The following is a 21,063-nucleotide window of genomic DNA, read 5'->3' as shown; positions in this document are numbered from 1 at the left end:
TCTACCAGGTGAATGCCAGGGGTATTGCCCCTATGTTTATCCTGTTCACATCGGTGGGGACTGGTAGTGACAACACTGTGTGGATGTGCATGTTGTCCACCTGGGTAAGGCAGTTGTTGGGTATACACCTTGACTTTTTGCCAGTATGACAATCAAGAGGTAATGCAAGACTTTCAAAATGACATAATCCACCATAGAATGCTTGGTGCGCATGTGCAGAAACCTCAGGAACCTGCCATGTTCGGGGTGAAATACAGTACATTGTGTCCAGGTTTAGCATTCGATTTACTGGTTCATCATTTGGCATTCACGGTTTGCTCTTGGCTTCCTACCCATGCAGAGCACGGGTAGTCGGGTACCGTACCAATTGAGGGCGTACGTGCAGAGCACGGGTACCAATTGCATAAACTCATTGGTCCAATAGTTGAAATCCATAATAACAAAACTCGGTGCTCATTAAAATGAAATAAAAATATTAAATTCATGAATTGACAAGTTGAGGCAAAAAAAGACAGGAATCCAAAAGTTCACATAAAATGTCATATTCGTTTTTGGTTTTTTTCCTTTAATGGCAAATAATTTGACTACAAGTTACATTTCACAGGAAAATAACAATTGTACATAGGTATGTGAAATTTGTCGGCGAGGGTGCCATAGGTATGTGTAAATTTGTGGGCGAGGGTGCCATAGGTATGTGTAAATTTGGGGGCGAGGGTGGCGTAGGTGTGAAATTTGGGGCGAGGGTGCCATAGGTATGTGTACATTTGGGGGCAAGGGTGCCATAGGTTTGTGTAAATTTGGGGGCGAGGGTGGCGTAGGTGTGACATTTGGGGCGAGGGTGCCATAGGTATGTGTAAATTTGGGGGCGAGGGTGGCGTAGGTGTGACATTTGGGGGGAGGGTGCCATAGGTGTGTGTAAATTTGGGGGCTAGGGTGGCGTAGGTGTGAAATTTGGGGCGACGGTGACTTAGGTGTGAAATTTTGGGGCGAGTGTGGCGTAGGTATGTGAAATTTTGGGGTGAGGGTGACGTCGGTATCTGTAAATTTGGGGGCGAGGATGACGTAGGTTTGTGAAATTTGGGGGTGAGGGTGACTTAGGTTTGTGAAATATGGGGGTGAGGGTGATGTAGGTTTGTGAAATATGGGGGTGAGGGCGACTGAGGTGTGAAATTTGGGGGCGAGTGTGACGTAGGTGTGTGTAAATTTGGGGGCGAGGGTGACGTGGGTGTGTGTAAATATGGGGTGACAGGTATGTGAAATTTGGGGACAGGTTAGTATGCATTGAAAGAAATCTTTTTTTTAATTTTTGCTTAAAATAAAGGTAAAGAAAAAGTAAACATTCGCAAAATGTTGGACCTTGGTGGGAGCTTCTAGTCAGAAACCACCAGTCCGATCCAATAACAAGGTTGAGCCAAAGCCAACTGCTAAGTATTCCACAAACTAGACCGAAGGAGAGCGAATGTTGGGACATATGCAGGATTGGGATAAAACCGAGATTCCAAGGCAAGAACCCGATTGTTCGTCGGTGGAACTTGTACAACAAGAGCAAAGTTGGAGGGACTCACACTGCAGTTCCACGTTCTAGGTTTTGCCGGATCTCGGCCGTGTATGCTCCGTAGAAGCGTGCAGCTTTGCGATTGAAGCTTGCGTTGCGTTCATTGATGTAATCAATGTCTGCATCATCGTGGAACCGTCTACGTCTGCTGTACTTGGAGCGCTTCTCGATCCTACGATGTACAAAATAGACGGACAAAGAGCAAGAGATAGACAATGCGATGAGAGGGGTGTGGAAAAAAAGAGACAAAGGTGGGAATTTGGGCACACTGAAAAGTGTGGAATGTTTAATTCCTTTTAAATAACCGGTGTGGAATATTTAACGACTCACTGCTTCTCAAGGTCTTCGACCATTCGATCCACACCATCAGTCGATGGCTCGTGTGTGCCATGTCGCAAACTGTGCGCCATCGGATACAAGGTCTCAGACCTGAAACAAAAGTGGTGCAGAGAAAGTTTAGTATTAATATGACAATATTTCATCAGAAACAGGATTGAATACCTTTTCTGTTTATAAATTTACTGAGAGATTCCAAGTCGGTTCGTTTGTTCCTTTTCTGTCATTTCCAGTTTCCCCTTTCTCTCCTTGTTTTGTTTCATTTATGTGCAGCTTCTTCACCCCCATGTGTCCTTCTCCCCCTCTCCTTGATCTCACTATTACCCCGCTGTTGGCATTTCCCCCTTTCCATTTTGTCCCTTCCATTCTGCTCCAACACTTCTACGAGCCTCGACCATGTGTACAAAAGAAACCGAGCACAATGGAGTACTGCTTATCCTTATGGCCTGGGATCCCAGCATCGGATCTGTCTTTCAAAGATTCTGTGCAATCTAAATATCAACATTATCACAATCTTCCGTGACGAGGTTGAAGCACAAGGCGCGTTGCTCTCAAATTGCAGGCAGGTCATTGGCTCCTGTTTCGCTTTTTAACGCCTCTCCTCCGTTCTAGCTCCCTCGGCTTGCGCTCTATCAATTGCGCTCTCCCCATCTGGGGCTCCAAGCAATTGGTGTATCACCATCTCACATCATCCCCAATCCACCTGCAATCTTTTCTACCAACCTTAACCATATCTAACCCAACCCTCTTACTTACAGGTAATTGCATTTCCTGCCCCTGCTCTATCCTTCACTATCCTCTTTTCCTTTTCATTCATTGCCTTGTGTGACGTGCCCATCCGTGCCCAATGTCCCAACGTCAATGTTGCCTTTTTACCCTCTATCACCTCGTTCTTCCATGAGCCTCGTTTCTGTATACCAAATATTAAAACCCTAATCACAGCAGAAGATTTTGTGTGCAATCGCGGTTCTTAAATTGCTGCATACTGAATGCAACAGTCCTTTGAGAACTGCAAATGAATACTCACTCCTCGGCCTTCTGCTTCTCATAGCTTTCCAAATCCGGCTTCACCTGTCGGATCAGCCGCTGGTACTGGCGCAGCTGAGCTGCGGCGTAGTCTGAGCAACAAAGACAACAAACAAGCATTTACTATTGATTTGTTAAAATGTTGAAAAGTCAAACAAGTCCAAGCAATGATATTAACGAGTAAGTGATTTCAAACCCAGATCCACCTCTCAATCATTTTGTTATTTAAATGTGACATACATGTTACGTGCTGAGCAGTGCATAGTGCCATTCACGTTCTCATCTTACATTGAGGGGTTTCAAAAGCTATCAAAATCATTGTAAATGGCTGCTTGTCGGGAGTTACACGAGTCATTCAAGGTTGTCCTCTAATATATAAGAGAGTCGCCATTTACATTGTCGAGTGTGTGTCGAGTGTATAATATAATAAGTATGTGTGTCGCCATTTTTCTGAGATGGCTGAACGGATCTTCGTTAAACTTTCAGAGGTTCATCAGTGAGTGACTGGGAGTGTTTCATGCAAAAAAAAAACTTTTGAAAATAATTCGTTTTTTGGGATATTTTCAAAATCGCTCGATAGTGCCGAAGCCTTTTTGATTAATGCCAGTTAATACAAGAACACATTCGCATAAATAAATACAAAGCAATCACCAGACATTTGAACAGAAATAATAATAAAAAAATTCCGGAAGCAGTCAAAGTTGGTCGTAAGGCTTCTTCTTCTTCCTGAACGGCATCAAACTTGACTCAAACGTGATGAACGGCACATTCACCAGCAGATATTCAACAAAAAGGTAAAATGATGATTTGACATTTGTGATGGATTCTGATTTGGATATAATTGCTTTCCCATTATATTTGCCCTCATTTCCAATATTTTAATGTTTCTTTTTCGCTTGAGCAATGCCAGGTACTCCAGCTATAAACACTTTTATACTTTACTCGGGGTACAAATACAATTTTGTCTGGGGGGTAACATAGGCTATGTGGCCGCGGCCTCATTCGGAGGTGTGGAGGACCGGGAGAGGGGCATAAATTAATCTTTGTAAATGTGTACCATGTAGCGCCACCTGGTGATGGTGGCAGAGGGTATTACAACTTCCTTTTTACCTGTACAACACTGAGGTTATGAAGCACTCTTTGCACGGGAAAATTTTTCCTTCTTCCCTTCCCCCCCTCCCACAAAACAGATTACCCTGTCAAAGCCACCCTCCCAAAAGATGTACATGGAGTACATCTTTTCCCTCCCCTCCCCCACTCCCTTCCTCACCACTCCCTCTCATGCTTCCTGCTTCCTACCCCCTCCCGCCACCAGCAATGCCAGGTACTCCTGCTAGTACTACATGAGAAAAAGCAATAACGAGTAAAACGGGACTGGTCTCTGCTCATATTCTTCGTTCATCACCTTGTTGCATACACGTGTTATCCCGCTGCTTACAATGTCAGTACATTACCTTGTAACCTTTGTCACCTCACCCTTCCAGGAGTCTAGATTTTGTATACAAACAAAATGAATGTAGATTCAAAAAGTTGGAGCAATCCTTCATAAAAAGTTAGGGCAATCCATAAAAAGGCCAAAACTTTGGGTTTCATAACATCTGAAACTAGAACGGCACTCGGTAGAGCGCACACCTCCGCCAGCCTGATTCGTTTACGTTTTGTATCCCACCGATTGGCCAGATCTGGATTCAGACCTGAACCAAAATCTCATCAGTTTGTTCTCGTCATCCAACAAACTCATCCACCAAGTTTTGTCATAAGTCATCCCCAACTTTGAGATATCGTAATATATGTCATTTTTTGCCACATCCCTCAATGGTGAAGATCCACTTAAAACAATTCTCGTATCCGGATCCAGATCTTCACCAAAGTCGAATCAATTTGTCCTCGTCACACACCCAACCTATCCACCAAGTTTAACGTGAATCAGCCCAAAGCTTTTTGAGATATCCTGTTCACAAACAGACAGAGGTGAAAACATGACCTCTGTTTACCTTTGGTGGTGGCGGTAATTAAAAAATAACGTTTTTTTTTTTAAAGCAGCATAGCAGATGTGTGCTTTTTTTTTTGGTTTGTTTACATAATCGAGGCTCGTGAAAGAGCTAACATTTATCAGACAAACAAATCAGACAGACAAACAAATCAGACAGACAAACAAAGTGTATAAAAAGGGAAGCGGTAGACAAGATGGGGAGAGAAGGGGAAGCACATAAACACAACATTTGTGAGGGACATCGGGAATGTGTGGGGGGGAGAGGGATTGGGGGAAGGCGGCGTGGGAAGGGGGGGGGGGAGGATGGGAGAAGTATAAACACAAGGACACCAAAGACTTTCAGGAAAGAAGTTGGTATTTCAAAAAAGAGGATTTGGGGTGAAATTAGCAGGGGTAGAAAAGATCAAGATTTTGGATGGGGGAAGATAAGAGATGGTGGTGAACAGCTGTTTTAAAGACCTGGAGGGAGGAGTGGGATTGAAGAGAGTGAGGGAGTTTGTTCCAGAGGCGGGAAAAAAGAGGAATGAAGGAGTGAAGGTGAGCAGAGAGTCTTGATTTTGGCAGTTTAACCATAAGAGGGTTGCTTGTGCGACCTTTAGGAATATTTGGGGGACAGAGCCCAGAGAGAGCTGGAGGAGCAAGGCCGGAGAGGAGTCGGTAGAAGACAGAAAGACCACCAACCTGCCTGCGGTGAGTAAGTGAAAGGCCCTCGGAGGTAGCTTCATCACGGGAGATTCCAATGATTCTGAACGCTTTGGTTTCAACAGCGTGAAGCCGAGCTAGGTGTGAGGCAGGAGCACCAGCCCAGAGGGGAGAGCAGTATTCCATTGAGCTGCGGATGAAAGCCTTGTATGTGGTGAGGAGCTCAGGTGTGCCAAGGAAGGACTTCGCACGACGGAGGATGCCCAGTCGGCAACTGGCTTTGGAGGCCAGATTTGAAATGTGGTTTTCCCAGGACAGATCATGGCAGATAGTGAGACCCAAAAGCTTGAGTGACAGAACTTCTTGGAGAGGATTATTCAGAAAGTGGATGGGAGGGCTGTCCAGTCGGTCTTTTCGGAGAGACATCGTAAGAGAGTGAGATTTGTCAGGATTGAAAGACATGTTCCACTTGTTTGCCCAGTCAGTGATTTTGTCCAGGTCTGCAGAGTGAAGAGGCTGCAGACTGCCGATCTGAGGGATGAGGAATGGAGCGGCAGAGATTGGAGTCATCAGCAATGTCAAAGTGTTATAAGTCAAAGTGCTTATTATTATCCAGCGTTTTTGTTGCTAGACCAGCACGTCGGATGGCTGTTTTTCATATTTCTTTTAGTCTCTATTTCAAAGGCATGAATTTTGAATTCAAGTCAAAGGCACGTAATTGCAACGGCTGATGAATGCAGCTTCCAATACAATGTGTGAAAAAAAAACAATCTATAAACAACATGGTGGCGATTTAAAAAATATTTCCAGGTCCGGCCCAGCGCCGGAGGGAACTGATCTGATAGGCTGTTGCCATAAACCCCGCCCTAAAAGGACGGATGGATGGAGACTGGATTTAGAGGCCAGTTCCTTTTATAGTATAGATTATCAACAGAACTTATACATGTTTACAGATTTTTGTAAACATTTATAATTATTTTCGTTTACAAGTACACAGGCTTAGTTTAAATATGTATAAATAAATAAATTCTGTGTTTTACCCAGTGTCTATTACACCACCATATATAATAACAACAACATGCATTTTAAGGCCATTTTCCCTGCCAGAGCAGGGGTTAGCCTCCAAGAGCTTTCCAATCATCATTTTCACCATTAACCAACCTATCACTCACTCTAGTCACACTCACCACACTGTCTACAAACTCCTCAGAAAACAGGACACCAACACCATTCACGCCCTCCGGGCACCCTTGCCACACAAACTTGTATTTCTGTCCCTGCCTACCCTTCACCATTCTCACACCACTTCCCTTCCATCTCGTCTCTTGCACACAACATATGTCCACTCTTCTTCTGACCAATACTTCCACCACTTCTCCTGATCTCCCTGTCATTGTCCCTACATTCCATGTCCCAAACCTCAGAAACCGATCTCCACTTCGGGCTGTACCCTGCCCATATGTAGTTGTAATTGTCATGGTTCTCTTTTTGAGGCAATGTTTTTATGGCCGGATGCCCTTCCTGACGCCAACCCTCTTAGTCGTCTCTTACGACACGCAGGGATACGGTGTACCTATTCTAATCCGGGGTACACACCGGGTAAATAACACGTTACATTATTTCTTTGTGCCTTTTATGACGTCCTTAAAAACACAGTTTCCTGTTTGGAATGATTTTCATTTTTGTTTGACTGCTGGCAAACAGACAGAGTAAAACTATTTTGTCACTCCTCTCTGCGCATGCGAGGTCGGCATGAATTCAGAGCCAAATTAAAGTAAAACAAGCAACTTCTGAATCATGTTCCGATTTGTGTTCAAAATACAACATTCAATTTCAATAATTTGTTCCTCGATTATAAACTTACATTACAGACAGACATGAACCAATTTTTTTCTTTTTCTCTTTCAAAACAAAAACAAAGAAAACCAATGTGTTTGTTCGCTTCGTGTGCGCAGGTCGAATTGTGACTCAAATGTAAATTACAATTATTGTAACTGACCCAGTCTAATCCAACAACTGTTCACAATCTCATCTGAACAAATAGCAGAAAAAAAATTAACCTGAAAGTGGGAAAGTTTGAATGTTGAGGATAAAAAAATCACAAAACAACATTGATGGTCCTGCCGCACTCACCAGAAAACCCTGGATCAGGATTTTTCTTCTTGCGTTTGCGTTCCCAGCGATCGGCGTTCTCAGCGCTCACGTCCAGGGCTCGTACTCGATCGTAGTCCTCCCCTCGCTTCTCGCACTCCTGTGGGGATTTTCTTTGTCAAATGAGGGTAAGGGGCTGCAAGAGGACGTTTGCTCGAGGGGCAAAGGCCATGACCACCTACGCCCGTACCTTCTTTTTGTGTTCCCGCTCCAGCTCCCACTCGGCTCGTGCCCTACGCGACTCCCAGTTGGCTGGAAGCTTCGCCTTGCGATCCTCCTCCACCGTCTCCTGACGGTTCAACTTCCGAGCCTCGTTCTACACAAAGGTGGAATGTGCGCACTTTGAGCTCACCGACCTGTCTCTGCATATACTTAATCTAAGGTTAGGCAGATTCGATGCATTTTAATTCATAACCTTAAGAGCGCAATCTCGACGTGATATTAACGTATAATCTAGGTGTGATGCAGAATAAGTCCATGTGTGATCGAGGAAGTGTTTTTACACGTCGACCCTGTATGGACGCAGCACAGCAACTAAGTCCAAGACCAATAAAGAAAAACAGAACCGCAGCGGGAGTTTGGGGAGCAAGGAAGACGTTTTTGCTTGGACCAGTTTTACATCTACCAATGACGGAGAGTTTCACATGGATGTTTACTGAAGGAAAAACAGACTTGAGCGGGGCCTTGGTTACTAAGAACAGCTTGGAAATACAATCTCGGCTTTTATTGTCTAAATGCCACCATTGTTCACTCTTTGGTACAGGTAAAAAGGTGAAGAGACCAGGTATTTCTGACCCTGCGTAGATGCAACTCTCGTAGACGATCGAGCCTGTCTGCTTTTCTTTGCGCACCGCTTGAAAAAGCACTCGCTCGATTCTCATCCTCCGCTGGCATCGTCTATAACGGGGAAGAGGACGTACACGATTGGGGAGACGAGGGGGGGGGGACAATAAAAATGAGTCACGGCATTCACGTTCAACACGTGCACATCCCAGCTTCCGGAATAATCTCCAAACGCATCCTTCAATCCTGCCATCCACATTTGTGTAATTATCTGACGGACAGGGCGGTGGTCTCGCTGTCTTCTTCCTCTTCCCTTCTGGTCTGCCACCCTACAAAACCCCACTGTGGTGCGATTCATTCCACTTATCATTGTTTCTCCGCTATTTGTAACATTCCGAATGAGATATTTCATTTTCTATCCATGAAACATTTACATCAAATCAAATCTTTACAATGTTGAGGAGACTACAAATGAATGACTCATTTAATTACTTTTCAGCCAGTGACGTAGTGGATGCTTCCATGAATTTTGACAATGATCTGTAATCACCTGTAAGTAAAGAATTCACTGGCAGTGACAGTAACAGGTAAATTGGAGCTTCATTTACATCTTTCAAAAAATAATAACTCACCGTTAAACTGCATCTTGTACACGCTTAAACACATGATATTCCCATCGTCTCCAAAATGGACACAGCATGATTCAGCAATAATACGAGGGGACAGATGGAGAGTAAAGGAAAGTTGTGTTCAGGTGGTTGCTATGGCAACGTAAGATTATTACTAGGCTGGCATCTTCTTCTTCGTTCGCATCATTGGCTGAAGGTGCACCTGTGTCCCCTGTAAGTTATAACAGGATTTCCTGATTGGGTTATGGTGCCGGAGATAGCTCGCCTACTTTTCACGAGGGGCACCGTGGGATCTATAACGTCCACCAACTAATTCAGGTAGACAGGAAGCCCGTTTAGGGACGGCACACACATTGATGAACCGCCATACCTGTGAAACACCTGGATGACCGTTTATACCTGTGTCGGGATTCGAACCCATGTCAGACAGCCTAGAGTAGAGACGAGTTTGCATACCTGTTGGCCAACCTGTCGGTGTCAGCCAGTAGGTTTGTCTGACGTAGTAAATGCGATTTAACACGAAAAGCCGAAAACCCTTTAAATCAAGAGGATTACAATCTCATGTTTGGGACATAAGTCCATAATTGTAATTGTCGATGAAGTTGTAAATGTTGATAACAGTTTATCAAATGTTTTAATCTTCGCTTCAGGTAGGCCTACTTCAAATCTGAAGATGAGCTTTTTACCTTTGGGGCCTAACTACGGCCTAAGCAACACAATCCACCTTTATCACCGTCTATAAAATAACTGTAACGAGAACACAATTAAAATATTCACAACAACAAGAAACGACATCGAAAGAGCTTTAAACGACATAAATCGCATCGTCGGTTCCAGGTAAACTTACGTCGACGCAGCTCGCCATAGCGACACTAGTTCCGGTTTAGGGTGTACTTCCGGGTTATTATAACTTCCGGTAACGTGCAGAATTTTTTACTTATTAATTTTAATACTTCCCCCAATCGATGCTTCCTGTTTACCTTCCTCTTAAATACGTATCGACAGCACGAGAGTCACGTGGGTTACGGTGTGCTATTCTCGCACCTCTTTTTGAGGGTGTTTATTTGCTTCCCGCCGAATATTCTCGAAGCCCTTGTAAATTGTTTGGCGTTACAATTCTTTTCCACACGGTTATCGATGTGTTTGTTGTTGTATTGTAGTCTACAATTTGCAGACACTGAAAATCGCGCCCAGAATATAATAAAACTAGAGCAATGCGACTGTGTCGCCAATATGCCTCCACAAAGTCCCACAACAGGTAGATGCCCTCGTTCACTGTCCTAAAAATAAACAAGTTTGAATTTAAATCCCTTCAGCTGTTTTCAAGTATCACATTTTCACCAGCCATGACAAGTTTCACATCGATCGGTGGAGCGGTTTCAGAGAAGTGATTTTTTTTAAATATCGACTTTCAAGCTAATATGGCTGCCATACCACATGGCATATCACCTTAAAAAATGTATACTATGCATATGTATGGGTAGGGGATCACATTTGTGAAGTTTCGTGTTTATCAGACAAGGTTAGTTTTTCTATCCAAGATGGCTGCCAAACCACGTGACCGACGACATCATCATTTTCAAACTATATGCAACAGTGGTGTTAGATCATATTTGGAAAATTTTGCATCAATAGGGTAAGCGGTTTCAGAGATATTATTTAATATTTTCTCTCAATCCAATATGGCTGCCACACCATGTGACCAATGATGTTTTCATGATCATTTTTAATTTCCATGCCTAGTCAATGACACACGTAAAGTTTCGAGTCAATTGATTTGATAGTTTGGGAAAAGTTGTTTTTTAAAGGTTTTAGATTAAATCCAATATGGCTGCCAAACCATGTGACTTATGATGTCATAAATTTAATATTTTAATACAAATGGGCCATACATAGATCATGTGCATGCAATTTCAGATTTTTAGGATAAGGAATTCGATGAATACATTTTTGGCTGGTATACCACTTTACCTATGATGTCATCATTATCATGCTTTTGTTCCCTATTGGGAGTACTTGACAATGTACCAAGTTTCAAATTTTTCCATTCAGCGGTTTCCGAGAAATAATTTTTAATTACTTGCGTTTAATCCAAGATGGCTGCCATACCACGTGACCTATGACGTTACAATTATCATAAAAACATTCTGCATGGGTTTCACTCCAACCCTGAAAGTTTCGTCGCAATCGGACTTGTGGTTGTTGAGAAAAACGAGGTTTAGCCCAGACGGACGGACAGACAGACGGACAACCCAAAACATAATGCCTCCGGCGAGCTTGGGGGCGCAGGCATAAAAAATACATGGACCCTGACGACATTTGGGCCAAGATTCCCCCAATACAAGAACGTGGGGGAAAAGGAAGAAGAAGAACAATGAACGGAAGAAGATGATGCAGAATAAGAGGAGAAGAAGAAGAACAAGGATAAGCAGTAGATTAATAAGACCAGGAGAAGAAGAAGAAGATTAATAAGACTGGGAGAAGAAGAAGAAGATTAATAAGACCTGGTGAGGAAGAAGAAGATGGACGAGAATAAGTAGAACATGAAGAGGAACAATAATAGAATGTGCAGCAGAAGATTAACATGATGAGGAAGAAGAAGCGGTCCCTGACAACGCAGGGGACAGGAACCATTTTAAATGTTTGTATTGTGGGAGCCGTGCTCGCACGATAAAGCCAGACAAAATGGACGACACAGGAACGAAGTTTCACAGAGCTATTTATTTAGCTCAAAACCAAAGAACTCAAAAGCACACTGAATCCGCCCCTCGAACGGGCGGCAATTTATATCGCAAACTCAACACACAAAAGCCACGCCTCTCAGGCGGGGCGTGGTATGCAAAATAGGTAAGTCACGCCTCTCGACGGGGCGTGGTATGCAAGGCAAGTGTTCGACCGAAAAGGGCAAGTCTGGACACGCCCGGGCGAGTCCGGACACGTGACCGCTCGCCGGTTGCGTCATCGGCCGGTGCACGGTAATTGTGTCATGCTACCGGTAACCGCTACAGTATGACTCAGCCGGGATTCGAACCATTGTTTATTTGTCCCTCGTTCCTGTACTGGAACCTCATTGATGAGGGCTTTACTTCATGGACGGTCAGCCCGTGTTTCTCGAGTGCGGATTTGAACCGTTTGACGGTAGTTGTACTGATGACGCATCCGGGAAGTGCATTGCATTTTTGACGGATCCGACAGAGAAAGCATTCTGTGGTCGTTGCTTTGTGCAATGCAGATTCCTTATATTCATGTCGTGTCCTCTAATTCTCGATCCCTCACCCATCATGGAGAATTTCCGAACCTCTCTTGATGATTGCACGTTGAACATTTGCTCTCTTGGACATCTTGTATCAAATAGAACAGCCAAGTCTCTTTCTTCATTCTCCGTTTTCACTTCACTCCAGCACTCACCTTTATTTATTTATTTATTTTTTAAAAACTTTTTTATACAAAGTCGAGGCTCGTGTAAGAGCTAACATTAATCACAAAAAAACAAACGGACAAATAAAATATGTAATAAAGGGAGCAGGAGACAAGATGGGGAGGGAGATAGACAACAACAGCAGATTAGAGAACAGGGACGTCGGTAGATCTGTGGAAGGGGGAAAGCTTGGGGGGAGTGAGGGGTACATGGTATAAAACAAATGGACACAACTAGGACTTTAAGAAATGAAGTCAGAGATTGGGGTGTATTAACGGGGGTAGAAAAGATCAAGGCTTTGGATGGGGGAAGATAAGACATGGTGGTGAACAGCTGTTTTAAAGACCTGGAGGGAGGAAAGGGATTGAAGAGAGTGAGGGAGTTTGTTCCAGAGGCAGGAGAAAGGAGGAGTGAAAGAGTGAAGGTGAGAAGAGAGTCTGGATTTTGGCAGTTTAACCATAAGAGGGTTGCAGGCAGATCTTGTGCGTCCTGCAGGAATATTTGGGGGACAGAGAAAAGACAGAGCAAGCGGAGCTAGGCCGGAGAGGAGTCAGTAGAAGACAGAAGGACCACCTACCTGCCTGCGGTGAGTGAAAGAAAGGCCCTCAGAATCAGCTTAATTGTGGGAGATTCCATTGATTCTGAAAGCTTTGGTTTCAACAGCGTGAAGCTGAGCGAGGTGTGAGGCAGAAGCATCGGCCCAGAAGGGAGAGCAGTAAGGGAAGGCGGGGCAAGTTAAGCATAGGGGTAAGTTGAGCCACCACCTCCCAGCCAGTTATGAATGAGTCAGACTTTGTGGTGGCGCCATCTATAGATGCCCCATTGCATAACTCCAAATTCTGCCATATTGTTTTCTAAATTGAAACAGAAACCAGTGTTGCAGAGGGAAAAATCCAATTTTCAGCCATAAAAGTAAAAAGGTGTAAAACAGGTAAGTTCACGTTTCTTCCATATGCAGCATAAATATAATATGGATGTCAGATGACAATTGTTAGTCCAGGTATGTGTCTCCATTCTTGTCATAGACTTTAATACGATGGATGCATAGAATATGTGTGTATGTGGAGACATCTCAGAAAGTTCAGACTGGGGCAAGTTGAGCCAGACCCTACGGGGCAAGTTGAGCCATGGCTCAACTTGCCCCGTAGGGTCTGGCTCAACTTGCCAACTCATGTTGGTGGAGATAATAATAATTAGCATTTATAATGCGCTTTTCCCCAAAGGCTCAAAGCGCTTACAGAATACCATATTATTACCCCGGTCATTGGATACATTGCGAGCCTGCACCACACTGGGTGTACCATCTCCACTCCCCGGGGAGCATTCCTTGCCGTGCTGCCATTTCAAGCGCTCCGAGCAAAGCTCGGGCAAATGTGCTGGCAAATCAAGATTTGTGCATTACATTGCTCGGGTTGATGTACTGAATGGAGAGGAATTTCAGTTTGAAGGTGTCTTCCTGCAGAAGGTTGCTGGAAAAGTTGGATCTGACAACCCAGTGTTTGTTCCAAACCCAAAGGATGAAGCAGGATTTGAACTGGAAGACATCGTGCGTAAGCTGCCACAGCCTAAGTGCGTTGGCAGTTCTGCCCGTTGTTCTGGACAGCTTGTGTTCAATTGTGACTTGTCAGTTTGGCAGCTTAATTGACTTAATTTCTGACATGTTTTAGTTTTAGTTCCAGATCCAAATGATGAAGCTGGCATTGATGAACAAGATATTGTGCCTTAATTGCCACAGTCTGACTGTTGGCCTTTCTGGGTGTATTTGGGACACTTTTGTTTTATTGTGACTTAAAACTGTGGCAGCTGTTTTCAACTCAATCCAGCTGCCACATTGAATTATAACCATGAACACAAGGTACATGTAAATATTTCGTTCAGTGTTGTAACAAGTACATTAAATATTTTTCAGGCAGACCAATTTTTGTACTTCAGTTATCTTTATTTGGGGCAATGATCAACTATTTGGGATACTTTTTGTTTAATTGTGACTTGAAACTGTGACAGGTGGATTGAGTTGACTTTTCTTACCACAGTTGACAATCTTGTTTTTCTATGAGAGTGACTCTATTTGTTCGTAACTGATTACTATAACCATGAACACAAGGTAATCATTTCGTTCAGTGTTGTAGAACTTTACAACATTAAATATTTTTCTGGCAAAACAATGGTTTTCTACTTTAGTTATCTTTATTTGGGGCAATGATCAACTTACCCCTATGTGGTACAACTTACCCCAGAGGTTGGATCAACTTACCCCTCAGGCGGGGCAAGTTGAGCCATTTGGCCTCCGTTTTTTCAAAGGTCACAGTGACTTTCAGTGTGGGGATAGAAAGTAAGAACTAGCTACAAAATGTTTCCCAAGGATTAAATTAGAAGGCAAGATACTCATTTGTGCAAGATCATCAGTAAGTTCAGTCCTAACATTCCAAGAACAAAAACTGGCTCAACTTGCCCCGCCTTCCCCTATTCCATTGAGCTGTGGATGAAAGCCTTGTATGTGGTGAAGAGCTCAGTTGTGCCCAGAAAGGACTTCACACAACAGAGGATGTCCAGTCGGCAACTGGCTTTGGAGGCCAGCTTAGAAATGTGGTTTTCCCAGGAAAGATCATGGCAGATAGTGAGACCCAAAAGCTTGTGTGACAGAACTTCTTGGAGAGGATTGTTGAGAAAGTAGATGGGAGGGTTTTCCAGACGATCTTTTCAGAGAGACAAAGTGAGAGTGTGTGAGATTTGTCAGGATTGAAAGACATGCTCCACTTGTTTGACCAGTTTGTGATTTTGTCCAGGTCTGTAGAGAGGGAAGAGGCTGCTGCCTGCCAATCTGGGGGTTGGGATATGAAGCAGCAGATAGTAGAGTCATCAGCAAAGAGATCGAGAGAATTTTCCAGAGAGTTGGAGAGATTATTGAGGAAGACCAGAAAATTGCACAGGGCCCAGAATAATGCATTGGGGAACTCCAGTCTGGACAGCAAGGGGAGATGAGAGAATTCCATTCAGGGCCACACATTGGCTGCGACCGGAGAGGAAGTCCGCCAGCCATACGTGGAGATTTCCATGGATACCATAAGAGGAAATATTGGTGAGCAGAGCTGGGTGCCAGACCGTATCGAAGGCATGTGATATGTCAAGGGAGACAGCTCTGATATCCTGTTTGGCATTGAGGACCTCCATCCATTGTTGAGACAGCAGAAGCAGCATGTCCAGAGTAGAGTGCCCTGGTCTGAAACCAAATTGATGATCAGAGATCAAGCCATTGGAGAAGAGGAAGGATTTGATATCCGAAGCAATGATGGATTCCATGACCTTGCTGATAATTGGGAGCAGGCTAATTGGTCTGTAGTTGCAAGGATCTGTTTTGAACCTTTTTGTGTAAAGCGGTGATGTTGGCTGATTGCCAAGCTGATGGCAGATGACCTTGAGCAAAAGAGAGGGTGAAAAGAACAGAGAGAGGGTGAGATAGAGCGGAAGAGCAGGATTTTAGGACCCGTGGGCTGATGCCGTCTGGTCCAGTTGCAGAATCAGAGTCAAGGTTTGACATAAGCTTCTCCACCTTGTCAGGAGAGAAGGACACAGAGTCTAGGAGCAGCTGGGTTCGACTGGGTGAGGTGGGTACAGAGAGAGATGGGTTTGGGACACAAAATTTTGAGGGAAATACAGAGTTTTGGCATTCGGCCTTTTCACGTGCGGAGTCAGCTGTGCAGCCGTTTGAGATGAGGGACTGGATGGAGGGGGAACAAACACCAGAAACAGATTTGACCAAATGCCACCAAGATTTGGAGGAGGGAGACAGGTTTGAGAGTTCAGTCTTTAGAGTAGAGAGATATTGTTTACTGGCTCTCCTGAGGGTAGACACAAACTTGTTCTGAGCTTTGTGAAAGGAACTGAGATTGCCTTCTATTGGATTTGCCTTCCAGGAGGCAAAGGGAAGTTGTTTCAGGTCAACTGCCTCACCACAAGATTCCGTGTACCATGGACGGGAGGAAGGGTAAGACAACTGAAGACGAGATAGGATAAATCTGTGCATGAGAGAGAGCAATTTATTTCGGAAGAATTCCCAGGAAGAGTTGTTGTCAGAGGCGGTAGAGATGGAAGACCAGTCCAGATGTTTGAAGGCTGCTTGAAGACTGTGCTAGTCGGCTTGAGAGAAATGCCAGACTCGTCGACGCTGAGGAGGCTCTCTGAGAATGGCCAGAGAGATGTCCACTTTAACAAGGAAATTTTAAGATGAATTTGGAGCAGAAGAAAAACAGCAGACATTTTCAGGGAAGTTTGTCATAACCAAGTCTAGAAGAGAAGTTGTACCATTGACCTGAGATCCGGGTCGGGAAATTGACAGATTGTGTCAGTCCCAATGAGTCACAGAAGTTCTTTGCTGAGATGTCATGGCTGGTGCGAGAGGTACCCACACCCAACCAGCTGGCATGTTGACAGTTGAAGTGGCCACAAATGAGGAAGAGAGAGTTTGGATGAGTGGATAGAAGTTGGTCCATGTTGTCAGACAGCGAGATGTAAATGGAGTCATCACTGTTTGGTGGATGGTACAGAACACATATGAACAGAAGGTGGGAGCGGAGGGGAAGCCGTAGCCAGAGGAACTCTTGGGGGTGGGATGGAGAGATGGCAGTGCAAGGAGGTGAGGAAGAGAGTTTTTGATAAAGATAGCAACCCCATCACCAGGACGAGACCCAGGTCTATCATACCGGAGCAGGGAGTGACCAGGGAGCGATATTAAGGAATCAGAGACATCTTGAAGGAGGAAAGTTTCTGTTAAGCAGATTAAGTCTGGTTTGTCAGAAGCAACCTGTATGGAGAGATCAATCAGGTTTGAGCGAATGCCCCGGATGTTTGAAGTCCATACCGTTAAGGAAGAGGAAGGGGGAGCATCGGATACAGGACAAGGAAGGGGAGCGGTAGGGTAAGATGAGGGGGGACAGGGGGAAGGTAGGGAGAGCTGTTGATAGTGTGTCTGAGATTGCAGAGGAGCTAGGAGAAGGGGAAGGATGAGGAGGACAAAAGGTTTGATGGTGATGGGATGAGGCACAGTGAGGTGTTGTTTGAGGGGTGGCAGAGTGAAGTAGAAGGTTGGAGGATGTGGAGGTATGAGTTTGAAGGGAGAGGAAGTGGGGAGGAGGCAGGTTTGTGGAGGAGGAGTGAGAGGGGAGAATTGAAGAAAAATGGTGAGGGGGAATTTTGAAGGGGAGGGGTGAGGGGGAGATTTGAAGGGGTGGGGTGAGATAGGATTTTTTAAGGGGAGGGGTTGGTTTGGAGTTTTGAAGAGGAAGAGTGAGGAGAACTGTGAGGGGGAGGGGTGAGAGGGGAGATTTGAGGTGGAGGGGTGAGTTGGGAATTTTGAAAGTTTTGAATGATTCATGAAAATCGAACATTTATTACAGACTGGTTTTCTTGAGATATTCAGATCATGAAGCTCATCATGAATCATGAATCATGAATTAATGAATGAGAATGAATCATCTCATGAATGAGACCATGTTTCTTGAGTTAGAGATCCATTTGAAAACGTTTGAGAAGGGGTGGAATGAGTGTGTGTTTAGAGAATGAAGAAAGGAAGAACTGTACGAGATTGATTTTTTTTTTGTGATGGAAAGATTTAATGAGCAAATTGATGACAGCCTTTTGAACAGGAAGAAGAAGAGCGAGTTATAATATACAAAAGAGTACAGCATGGCAGGGGGGAGTTTAAACATTTTAAAGCAAAACCGTGAGCAGTCTGAGAAATTCCTGAAATATAGAAGAATGGGAGACTCCAGGGAAGCAGAGAGCGAAGGAACTGGGAGGTGTATAAGCAATTTGTTCATACGGAAGGAGAGGCCACTTTTTGATTTTCTTCGTTAATATGAATTTTTTTTTTGGAAGGTTAGGTGAAAGCGGATCTGAGAAAGAAGGAGAACGGTTGAAGGGGTATGGTGAATTAAAATTGGAAAGGTGAAAAGAATTGGCTTGAAAGGATGGGGAAGGGGGGGAGAGGGTGGGGAAGGGGGGGAGAGGGTAGGGAAGGGGGAGAGAGGGGGGAGAGGGAGGAGAGGGGAGGAGAGGGGGGAGAGAAGGGGGAGAGAGGGGGGAGGGAGAGAGAGAGGGGGGTGGGCGGGACAACACATTGACGTGTGTAGGAGAGGGGAGACCATGAGGAGAGAAGGAAATTATTGTAATTTTTTTCTTTTTGTATTTAACACATCAATCAAAGGGTAAGAGATTAGGGGAAAAGTGTGGGGTGAAAAAAAGGTAATCCAGAGAAAGAACAAACGTGAATAAACGAAACACTGTGCGAGGCGACTGGGCAGGCCTCGAGGCTAACCAGGCCCCCAAAACACGCACGACCAAACTGACTGACTCGTACACACATTAGCACTAAATGCAAAACACGATCAAACCAGAAACACAGTAAACGCATACACAGCAAAATATAATACTCAACTTAAAAAAAAAATACAACTTAACTTTGATCGACGCGGACGAGCTCTGACAACACAACCTCACTCGGGGAACCAGAAGCGGAAGTATGAAATCTGATCCTGACCCAATGACAGATTTCATATCTCAATATGATCTAATGACCGATTTCACATCGCAATATGATCAAATGACATATTTCTCATCTCAATCTGACCCAATGACGTTTCACATGTCAAACTGACCCAATGACCGATTTCACATCTCAATCTGACCCAATGACTCATTATGCATGTCAATCTGACCCAATGACCGATTTCACATCTCAATCTGACCCAATGAGTCATTACACATGTCAATCTGACCCAATGACCGATTTCACATCTCAATCTGACCCAATGACATTACACATCTCAATCTGACCCAATGATTCATTACACATATCAATCTGACCGAATGACATTACACATCTCAATCTGACCCAATGGCCGATTTCACATCTCAATCTGACCCAATGACATTACACATCTCAATCTGACCCAATGATTCATTACACATATCAATCTGACCGAATGACATTACACATCTCAATCTGACCCAATGATTCATTACACATATCAATCTGACCGAATGACATTACACATCTCAATCTGACCCAATGATTCATTTCACATCTCAATCGGACCCAATGACTCATTACACATGTCAATCTGATCCAATGACTCATTACACATCTCAATCTGACTCAATGACTGATTTCACATCTCATACTAACCCAATGAACAATTACACATGTCAATCTGACCCAATGACTGATTTCACATCTCATACTGATCCAATGAACAATTACCCATCTCAATCTGACCCAATAACCGATTTCACATCTCATACTGATCCAATGAACAATTACCCATCTCAATCTGACCCAATAACCGATGTCACATCTCATACTGATCCAATGAACAATTACCCATCTCAATCTGACCCAATAACCGATTTCACATCTCATACTGATCCAATGAACAATTACCCATCTCAATCTGACCCAATAACCGATTTCACATCTCATACTGATCCAATGAACAATTACCCATCTCAATCTGACCCAATAACCGATTTCACATCTCATACTGATACAATGAACAATTACACATCTCAATCTGACCCAATGACCGATTTCACATCTCATACTGATCCAATGAACAATTACACATATCAATCTGACCCAATGACCGATTTCACATTGCAATCTGACCAAATTAGACCAGGAGCCCAGAAGGTTTATTCAAGTGAAAAGTGCCGAAGCAACTGACCACGTGGGTTGAAAGGGTTCTACCCCCACATCACAAAAATGCATTGCTGCCGGGACAGGGCCGGTGCCTTCCCGCCCAAATCGCCCAAAATAGGGACGCCATTACCGAAAATCCTATTTTCTTCAATATCTGGAAAACTATACATGGCAGTATCACAAATCTGGTGTCTACACCCATGTTTTCATGGTCAAACATTACAAAAATGCATTTCTCCTTGGTCAAGCCCAAAAGCGCCCAAAGTAAGGAAACAATATTGCTGAAATCCTACTTTCCTCAATATCTGGAAAACTATACATGAGAATATCACAAATGATGTGTCTACACCCATGTTTTCATGGTAAATTATTACATTGCCAACAATTGCAGTGCTTTAAAAATGACTAAATTCACCATGTATTATTATCTAAACAATGGTGTATTATATTGTACCGTACATGGCGTTATGTAACATGTCTTGATTTTATTGCAAAATTTGCTCTACTAGTTGCACCAATGTTTTTTATTTCCTTAAACCCCAAGGAACACAGCTGGGTTGGTGTCATTTTTTTTCTATTATTCCAATGGTGGCCATTTTGAATTTCACAAAGTCCGCCATTTTTACTTAAAAATAACTATATCTCAGATTCTAGTACAGCATCTAGTACAGTTATTTTATTTTTTTTGTATACTGAATCGAGGCTCGTGAAAGAGCTAACATTTACTTCACAAACAAATCAACCAGACAAACAAAATACCCAAAAAGAGGGAGCGGAAGACAAGATGGGGAGAGAAGGGGAAATACACAAACACAACATCCGAGAGCAGGGAGA

The 21,063-nt window shown here is 43.8% G+C and overlaps 1 protein-coding gene across 1 annotated transcript; it reads right to left on the bottom strand.

Moving 5' to 3' along the window:
* Positions 1 to 526: 526 nt before the first annotated feature.
* On the bottom strand, positions 527 to 10,016 carry SYF2 (SYF2 pre-mRNA splicing factor). Its single transcript, XM_068133326.2, has 7 exons — positions 9,963 to 10,016; positions 8,499 to 8,600; positions 7,894 to 8,019; positions 7,686 to 7,803; positions 2,919 to 3,009; positions 1,886 to 1,984; positions 527 to 1,727 (listed from the first exon to the last, which is right to left on the bottom strand). The coding sequence occupies exons 1-7, from the start codon at positions 9,978 to 9,980 to the stop codon at positions 1,562 to 1,564; spliced, it is 720 nt and encodes a 239-aa protein (XP_067989427.1). The 5' UTR covers positions 9,981 to 10,016; the 3' UTR covers positions 527 to 1,561.
* Positions 10,017 to 21,063: the final 11,047 nt, after the last annotated feature.

This window comes from Myxine glutinosa, chromosome 12, assembly GCF_964187855.1.
Source record: "Myxine glutinosa chromosome 12, kmMyxGlut1.1, whole genome shotgun sequence".
Classification (NCBI taxonomy): domain Eukaryota; kingdom Metazoa; phylum Chordata; class Myxini; order Myxiniformes; family Myxinidae; genus Myxine; species Myxine glutinosa.
The sequence above is the reverse complement of the archived record's forward strand: the minus strand, read 5'-3'. Positions and strand labels throughout refer to the sequence as shown.

Excerpts from the sequence above, each read along its gene's own strand:
- SYF2 (XM_068133326.2), bottom strand. Across the intron at positions 1,985-2,918 it reads GAGAAGCAGAAGGCCGAGGA|GTCTGAGACCTTGTATCCGA; the intron begins GTGAGTATTCAT and ends CTTTTGTTTCAG. Across the intron at positions 1,728-1,885 it reads GTCGAAGACCTTGAGAAGCA|GATCGAGAAGCGCTCCAAGT; the intron begins GTGAGTCGTTAA and ends TGTACATCGTAG.